Source organism: Manacus vitellinus, unplaced genomic scaffold (genome assembly GCF_001715985.3).
Source record: "Manacus vitellinus isolate BGI_N305 unplaced genomic scaffold, ASM171598v3 scaffold_21_pilon, whole genome shotgun sequence".
NCBI lineage: Eukaryota > Metazoa > Chordata > Aves > Passeriformes > Pipridae > Manacus > Manacus vitellinus.
Window position 1 is genome coordinate 13,630,330 of NW_021939546.1, and position 8,650 is coordinate 13,638,979.

Below are 8,650 nucleotides of genomic sequence, written 5' to 3' on the forward strand. Positions count from 1 at the left end.
CCCTTGGCGCCGAGCGCGGCACCGCGGACCCTCCGAGCACCCCCGAGATGCAGGGACAGGGTATCTCGGTGTTTCTTCCTCCCCTGCTCCGCGGTGCCGGGAGGCAGCGCTTCCACCGACCCACCTGCGGCGACTGCCGCGCTCCTGCCCGTTGGTGCTGGCTCAGCGTCCGTTGCAACCTATTTGTGGCTCCTTCCCCCTACACCACCCTTTCTATGTTTCATTGCTAGGAAACGCTGGGAATTTCACTCTCCCTCCCACAACGGCGTCACTGAAAGATCTAGGTCTGGTCCCACCACAAGTTTGGCCCACCACGAGTAGTGTCTGTGCTGTCCACAGCCTTTCCCTTCTTCCCACCTCCCCACCCCCTTCCCCGGCATTTGTGCCCAGTTAGAGCAGCCCCATCCCCGAGGCCTCTCCCTGCACCATGCCTGGCTACTCACCCAAGCGAGGGCTTTTCCTCTTCTTTCAGATGCTCCTTCCAGCTCCCTCAGCCTTGCAGCTGAGAGGAGAACAGGGCCCAGCCCTACTCCACCTCTGCAAAGAAGCCATGCTGAAAGCTGTCCAACTTCTGTCTTCAGCTCTTGGTTCGGCTCCTCGGCAGGCGGCATTTTCCACATCCGTACTAACACACGGTTATCCAAATATCTTTCAACTCCTCCTGCTGCTGCTTCTAAAGGACACAAGGTGCAAGATCCTGGAGCCCCACTTGAGCTTCTTCTCTGTGCTTGAGCAGCAGGTGTTGTAGTCCAAGTCCTTGAACCCACACACACACAGCTAGAACAAGGAAGCAATGGGGTGTGCTCACCTTATCACTGGTGGCTATGGGAGGCGGGCAATGGGTCACCCCGACACCAGCCCTGGAGGGTCTCGTATCCTTACAAGGGGTATGTGGGCAAGTCTGGAGCCCATTCCCCTGCCAAAGCTGTGATACACACAGGCAGGATTTGGAGGGCCAAAAAGCACCTCAGAGAGGGACATTTTTGACAGCAGATGGATTTCTATCATGGCAGGGCAGGGCAGGGCAAGGTCCATCCCTGACAGACAAATGGGCGAGCCTTCCAAGATGGCTGTTAGCCAGGAAGATGATTAACCCACAAAGCACTTTCTCTACCAACCAGCACAGGCTCTCCAAGCCCAGGCATCTCCTTTCTGATCTTGGCATGGGTCTGATGAGACAGCCCTGCAGCTCCCAGGGGCTTCAGATGTCTCTGGCCTGCAGCAGCAGCAATGGAGTACAGTTCCCACGTAGGACAGGCAAAACTTTGCCCACACCTGACACTTTCTTTCAACCAGGCAGGGCCCAGTTTGCATCCTGCCACTACACAGGGCACACATTGCTTCTGTGACAGCCTCCAGCCACATGGGACAGCCAGCACAGCTAGCAGGGGCAATGGCTTGGTTTGCTCCAGCAATCATCATGCATGCAGAGCTGAAATACACTGCTGTTCCCAAAATGCATGGGACAATGTGGAGCAGACAGAAGACCAGCAGATGTCAGAGGAGCCAGGCAGAGGCAGCTGCCCAAGTCCAAGGGCAAGAATCAGCAGGCTCCAGCAGCCACACTGTTGCACCCACGTGGGAAGAGAGATGGGCAGCTCCAGGAGTGCATCTGCTTCAACACAGCACTGGGAGATCAGTGCTTTCCTTACAAAGGTGTACTGGTAGCAGAGCAGGATGAGGGCCTTGTGCTGGGTACAGGAGACTGCAGAAGCATCAGCTGCAGGCTCTCTGCAGAGCAGAAGCAGGACTTTTTTAGTCCCTTCCCCCAAGCAGCAGACAAGCTACAGGTCCAGCTGTCCACAGCTGGCTTCCTCAGGCTGTATTCACCACAGCCAGGGAGAGGGAACAGAGCCAGCACAAAGTGTCCCCACCCCAGGACCTCTGCCAGGGCCCCCTGGGACGAAGGGCACTGCAGATTGAAGAGCCCCAGCACCCAGCCAACAGTCACAGAGGAGAACAGACTTTGAAGGCACAAAAGCTTTGCTCCTCTGCCCTTCAGGTGCTCCCAGCTGCACAGTGGGGCTACAGACACCATGTATACCTCACCTGTGCTAAACTACCTGGATGGGAGCTAAAAGGCCCAAAGCACCTTGTGTTTGTGCCTCCAACACATCTCACATGGGGCTGCTAGGAGCCTGCAGAGGCAACACAGTGCTGCCTGCTCCAACAGCCTCATACCTGCTCCAGGCAGCAAGGAACAGCTCCGTGTTCCCACAGCCCAGACAGGACGGCTCTTGCAGGGTGAGCAGGCAGCAGGATTAACCCCACACAGGGAGGACACCACCAGTCTCCTGCAGCAAGACAGGGATTTTGCCAGAGACACAGAGAGGAACCTCTGAGCACAGGGGGCAGCCAAAACCAGCACTTGCTTCTGCAAGCCTCCCCAGCACGCACAGGGCAGAGGAAGAGCTGCATCCTTGGACGAGAACCATATTTATTTCACTGACACAGAATTGCACTGGTGGTCGATTCTAAACACACCGGGGACGGGCAGCAGCAGGGCCCCACAGGCTGGGCCAGGCTGCTGAGAGCAGGATTCACACAGAGAAATTTGCTTTTTTCCGAGGGGCCGATGGATCTGCGGGACGGGGCTCTACGCAGTCAGGCTCCTGCTCCTGCCGCCAGGCACCTCCCGCCCCAATCACGTATAGAAACATTAAATAAGTATATACAGAACCTCTTGGGGCGGGCTGGAACACACTGGGTTCGACAGGGCTCAGTTGCCCATTTTTACTTTAGATGTCTGGAAAGAAAGAGGAGAGGTTAGGCTGTGGCCCACAAACCCTAGCCCAGCACCCCGGTCCCACCCAAGCACCCCAGGACCGTTCAGAAGCTGCAAACAGCTTATCAGCCCCACTGGTAAGACATGAGCTTCACACAAGGTGCACCCAAGGTGACACCCTCGGTGACAATTGCTCAGAGGGGCCATCAAAAGGGTTCAAGCTGCTGCAAATAGGCACAGTATGCTGTGGGGAGAGCTGTGCCATCCCATACCTTGTGAGCAGCCTCCCTATCCCAATGCAGAAGATTGTGCTGAAGCCCAGGTGTGCCTCCCCGGAGCCAGAGAGCATGCACCAGACAGGCACCTTATGCTCACAATAAGCTTGGTGGCCTCATGAGACACGTACCTGCAGGATAGCAACGATGACCCCAAACAGCCCTATGGCACTGCCAAAGATCTCCACAATCAGGATCTTGACGAAGAGGCTGGCATTCTGGGCATCAGCCAGGGCAGCCCCGCTGCCCACGATGCCCACACAGACCCCACAGAAGAGATTGCATAAGCCCACGGTCAGACCAGCCCCAAACATGGAGAAACCTGTGAGAGAGGAACACTGCAAGAGCAAGGGGTAACCCCCCTTTCCCTTGCACCCAGGGCATGCTGCAGCAGCTCTGCCTCTGACAGAAGACCTAGAGCTTCCAAGCCCCAGCACTGTCCTCCTGTTTGGGGAGCAGGACTGTTCCAGGGTGTGCCCCAGCTCCCACAGTGCCAGGGCAGCAAGGGACAGCACCCTGCTGCCACCCAGGGGAGGAGCAGTGCAGTGTTGGGCAGCACAGCCCAGCAGGGTGCAGAAGTAACTAAATAGCTGCCTTTTGGCAGAAGAGTCACATGTCCTTCAGACACCTGCAGCAGGACACAGGTCGGTCAGAAGGTGGTGCTCAGGGTGAGACAGTGCTCACAGTGATGGCACCAGGGACCCAGCAGTCCTTACCTGCATGGTAGTTTCTGGCTCCAATCTCTTCTGGGATGACTGCAGTGAAAGGCTGAGAGAAAGCACAGGACCTGGGTTAGTGACAAGTCTGTGGTCTCTGGGAGAGGTACCTGTCCCCAGTATAACATGAGGCAGCCATATTTTGGCCACAGCCCTGACTCCATGTCCCTGGCTGGCTTCATGACATCTGCCTTGCATGTGCTCCCCCAACACTCTTCAGAATGGACAAGGATCACCACCACTCCAGGGGCTCCCAAAGCCACAACAGTGTCCAAAGTCCCCACAGGGCCACCACTCACAACCTTTGCCCATGACCAGTTGCCCATCCCCACCACAGCCCCGAGGCTGGCACAGGGCTGGCAGGGCAGCCCAGGTGCTCCCATACCTCAGCCATGTTACTGATGACAATTGCCATGATGATCCCGTAGATGGCCACAGCCTCGCAGAAAATGATACTGTGGGAGAAAGGCAAAGCCTGAGCACAGTGTCCCAGGGGAAAGACCCCACCCCAAGCAGCCCATGGCATTTCATGCCCAGCCAGCCAGCAACCAGACCCCTTCACAGCCATATGGGAAAGCAGAAAGGCAGTCCAGCCTACCCACTACTTTCCTCTCAAACAAGGGGGAGCTGCCAAACACAAACAGGTTGTGCTATGGCACCTGAGTAAGCTGGGAATGCCCTGTGGGAAGCAGACCCAGGGAGCCCTGCCCTCTGCCAGTCCCTTTCTGCTCCTTGGGGAAGGGTTGTGCAAGGAGAACCCTTGTCTGGTTGGGAAGTGTGATCTCAGGGTGTTTGTTTTGAACACACTGGGCTCATTCACTGTGTGATATCACACAGTGACTCTTCAAAGCAGCACTCTGGCTCCTTTAGGGCTCTTTGTTTTGAAAGCAAACAGCATCAGCAGCTCAGCAAGGAATGGTCTGCCAGCAGCACCCAGCAGACATTGGACAGAAGCCTCTGCACTGGCTTGGGACCCGCCTCACTCAGGTGCAGCACGAGCACTAACCCCAGGTCTGTGCTTACCTGACCAGGTTCTTCGTTTTGATCCGAGGGGCTTTGACTCCACCACCAATGATGCTGGAGCCTGTGATGTAAATCCCCCTGTGGCAGACAAGGGTGGTTGGTGGAGTCTGGCACTCACAGAGAAATTCTACAGGGAAACCAGGATCTTCCAAAAAGAATTGGGCATGCAGCTGGGGGACACTGCGGAGCTGGCCTAGCCACCCCAGGGTACAAGAGGTCCCAAGCTCCATCACCTACACCAGCAGAACTGCTGGGGCACAGGAGCCACCACAGGACAGCCTGGGCAGGGGTACAGCTTCCAGAGACTTTCCTGTCTTTCCACTGCCATTGCTGCCTGCAAGATGGTCCGCCCAGACTCCCCAGGGGCCCACCAGTCCAGCCCCTCTGCTGTGGTGACCCACAGCCCTACATGTGCACATTGTCCTATCCCTGCTCTGCTGTGGGAAAACTGCAGTGCAGACATAGCTACTGAGGTGGGACAGTGGGAGAATGCTAAAGAACCAGTTCCACTCACCAGGCAGCTCCCACCACAGACAGGGAGATGGCCAAGCCAATGCCCAGGTTGGACCACATGAAGGGTGAGGTCTCCGTCAGAAACCTGGAGAGGAAGAAGTGTCCTGAGTTAGCACACAAGCTGAGCCCCCATAGTCATGCCACACAGCTCCAAAACAGACACCCTTCCACCAAATTATACAGCCCAAGACGGGTTGGGCACCCAGACACTGGGACACGAGAGCCTCTACCAGCCAGCAACACAGGAGCCTCACCTGCATGGATCAAGATCTTCCTCCCAAACCCTCACTGTGAAGTGGAGGCCTGGGCTGGGAGATGTGGAGGGCAGGGCAGTGATGGCTGCACCAGGACCCTGTATGGAGCCAGCCACATGAACACATGGGCTGCATTTATCCCACCTCCAGAGGCCCCGCTCACTGTAGCTCCTGTGATGAGCTGTCCATCGCTCCCTGTTCCCCTGGAGGCACTGCCAGCACCACCCACTTCTCACACAGCCCCAAGGATGCCCGTATTTACAGGGAACTCACCAGGCCACATCAAAGCGGAAGCCCAGGTCAAATATTGTGTAGCAGATCCCTGGAAAGCAAAAACAACATGGAAACCTTCAGAGAGGCACCTGGTGCTGCTGCTTCCTCCCTGACCTACAAAGCCCTGGGGCAGAGGCCCAGGAGCACAGCACAGCATGCAGAAGGATTACTGGGAAGACTGGCATGCAGAGCTGTGAGGCAAGGTGTCCCCTCCAAGTCCCCTGTTATCCCAGCACTTCTGCATCAGCATAGGACAGGCAGCCCAGTCCTGTGATACTCCCAGATCCCATCCCCGTCTTGCGATTGCGGTGGTTGTCACACCCATTTCCTATTCCCTCGCCCTGCTGAGCTCCCATACACCATGCTGGGCTGCAGGGTCTCCAGGGCAATCCATATCCTGGTGTCCCAGCACAGTCTCCACCCACATCACCCAATGGCTCAGCTCTGCTGGAGAGCCAGGGCATGGGGGACCAGCTGTGAGCTCTTCCCTGTCACAGGAGAGGCAAGAGGAGGCTGTGCCCTGACTGACCATCTCGTGCTGCTCCACCATCATCACACCAGGGGCTGTGCTGCTCCCCAGGAGCCTGTCAACACCAGAAGCTCCAGCTGCCCCCAGCACCTCCTTTCCAAGGGTGTGGGTTCAAGACATGACTCCTGTCCTCTGCATTTCCCCCAGGGTTAGTGATTTTCAGATAAATTTGTACACCAGCACAGGCAGGAGACACCAAAGCGCACCCCTGAGAAACCCAGAAAAGCCCTTCCTTCCCAGGAAAGCAGGGAGCACTGTACCCTGAGTGCTCTTCTCCCACATGGAACTGCAGCTGGGAGTCGTCCCTGTGCAGCCCAGGCACACGCAGAGGTGCGAAACCCACCCACAAACTCTGCCTTGCTCTGAGCTTGTGAGCGGGAAACACGGCTGCAGAACAGGAGAGACACCTGCTCTTTGCTGGAAAGGAGAGGGTGACCTGGCCCTAAGGAACAGATAAGTGCAGGCAGCGTCTGCTCCACACCAGATACAGAGGGTGAAGGGACGGCTCTGCCATATCTGGCCGGAGCCAGTGCCTGTGTGACACTGATCCTTCGTATGGCCACGAAAAGAGGAAATGGGAGACTCCTGGAATGCCTGAATGCAGCAAAGAGGTCACGGCACGTGCCCCACTGCTCCCTTCAACCCCAGAGCTGCAGCCTGGAGGCAGGGGGTGATTGCAACATGCCCAGCAGAAATGTGAGGGGCAGGACCCAGGTTGGAGGAGCCCTATCCTGCACATAGCCAAGACCTGCAGGACAACTCATCCCACTGGGAGATGTGGAGGGCAGGGCAGTGATGGCTACACCAGGACCCTGTATGGAGCCAGCCACATGAACACATGGGAGCCCTTGGCGCTGCAGTGCAGGGAGACCCTCGCAGCAGGGATGTCCCCGTCATTCCTGTGTGCTAAGCCCCTCCATGTGCAACTCAGGGCTCAGTACCCCACTCACCAGAGCACACAAGCACTGCCAGACAAGCCAGCCAGCCCCAAAACGGGAGGCAGTACTGCTGGTCCTCTCCTTCTGCCTGCAGAATTGGGGTGCCCCCCTCCCCTGCAGCGACACACATGGATGAGGAATGGTGCCACCATGGCCAGGGAGGACAGAGGGAGGGCACAGCCCAGCCCTGGCAACCTTCAGGGATGATTCCTACAGTGACACAGCCTGTGACTTGTGTTTTGGCTTTGCTGCTTGGGTGGCAGAGCAAGAACTGAACCCAGCCAGCCCCAGCTGCCTCCACTCCCAAGAAGCAGTAAAGAAGGGCTACAACCAGCTCAGGGCAGATCCTCAGTCCACCTTTAGTCTCTCTGAGAGCAGGTGTAGCCTTAAATCTGTATGTAAAAGAAACAGGGTGAAGGACACTTTCCTGTGAACTCTGGCTTCCAGCTCTGCAGCCAGAAGGACAGAAAGGAGAGGGCAACAGGACTGGAGGATCAAATCAGGGCTTAGGACAAAGACAGAAAGCACAAGGAGGCACTAATGCAACACTGCAAGAAGCAAGACTGTTTCCTGCTCACATCTTCCTCAAAAAGGAACTGCAACAGGACAGGGGAAGTTAAGAGCATCTGGGCTCAGCTTGGGAGATTTTCCGACAGTCTCACGGTCACAGTGTGCATCTACACTGGTGTGAGCCACATGACTCAGAGAGCCCAGTGAGGCAGCCCTGGGCCCACACTGGATTCACCAGACCCTAGGAACACGAGGGAGTGAGGCACCCTTTGCTTCTGACTTTTTCTCTCCCCTCACCCAAACACTGAGGCAGGAGCCAAGGTCTCCCCAGCCTCTGCCCGGCTCGTGATCGCTTTGGTCTGTGCTGAAAGAGGAGATAACCAGCAGTCCCAGCACAAAATCTACCTGCTAGCCCTAAGCCATTAAATCCACCCTCAGTGCTGCTGAGCCCAATGCCATCAACAGCAGGGCTGCCACGAGCGGCAACACGGCCACGCACCAACTCCACAATCACCCAGACAAACTCACACGGTCTCTAACGTTGCCACAGCTGGGCAAAGCAAGGCGCTCTCTCCACCAAGGAGACAGCAACTGCCACGGTCTGAAGAGCCAGGCTCCTGCCTTCACCTCCCCTCATCTGCCAAACCGAGACACAATCCCAGCACCATTCTGCTCTCGCACACGCAGCGATAGCGAAATTCAGACTGTCCGGCCAGTTCAGGGCTCAGAGAGTTGGACGCTGCACATCCAACAGCGACTGCGAGTGGCGCGGCCCTGCCGGGGTCCGAGCCCTCCGAGGGAGCAGCTCAGGCGGTGTCCAGGCTGGGCAGCCCCCCAGCCTCGCTCCCGGCGCCACGGGGAGCAGCTCAGCGACCGGGGGCCTGAAAACCTCTC

The 8,650-nt window shown here is 57.2% G+C and overlaps 2 protein-coding genes across 2 annotated transcripts in view; one reads left to right on the forward strand and one right to left on the reverse strand.

The window, feature by feature from the left end:
- Positions 1-2,417: 2,417 nt before the first annotated feature.
- ATP6V0B (ATPase H+ transporting V0 subunit b) lies at positions 2,418-5,896 on the reverse strand. The gene is made up of 7 exons (XM_008924360.3): positions 5,780-5,896; positions 5,254-5,337; positions 4,740-4,817; positions 4,102-4,171; positions 3,717-3,768; positions 3,132-3,322; positions 2,418-2,746 (listed from the first exon to the last, which is right to left on the reverse strand). The coding sequence occupies exons 2-7, from the start codon at positions 5,310-5,312 to the stop codon at positions 2,720-2,722; spliced, it is 477 nt and encodes a 158-aa protein (XP_008922608.1). The 5' UTR covers positions 5,313-5,337; positions 5,780-5,896; the 3' UTR covers positions 2,418-2,719.
- Positions 5,897-6,989: 1,093 nt separating this feature from the next.
- DPH2 (diphthamide biosynthesis 2) overlaps positions 6,990-8,650 on the forward strand; it is a 4,800-nt gene continuing 3,139 nt past the window's right edge. Inside the window, exon 1 of the mRNA XM_029959769.1 lies at positions 6,990-7,004. Coding sequence (XP_029815629.1) covers positions 6,990-7,004 — 15 coding nt within the window. The remainder of the gene's footprint in view (positions 7,005-8,650) is intronic.

What these genes read in the sequence shown, in the direction of transcription:
- ATP6V0B (XM_008924360.3), bottom strand. Translation starts at nt 5,312, where the DNA reads ATGTGGTCCAACCTGGGCATTGGCTTGGCCATCTCCCTGTCTGTGGTG. An exon ending in TCATCAGTAACATGGCTGAG is followed by an intron (nt 3,769 to 4,101) that starts GTATGGGAGCAC and finishes GCTTTCTCTCAG; the next exon opens with CCTTTCACTGCAGTCATCCC. An exon ending in AGCCAGAAACTACCATGCAG is followed by an intron (nt 3,323 to 3,716) that starts GTAAGGACTGCT and finishes CCTCTCTCACAG; the next exon opens with GTTTCTCCATGTTTGGGGCT.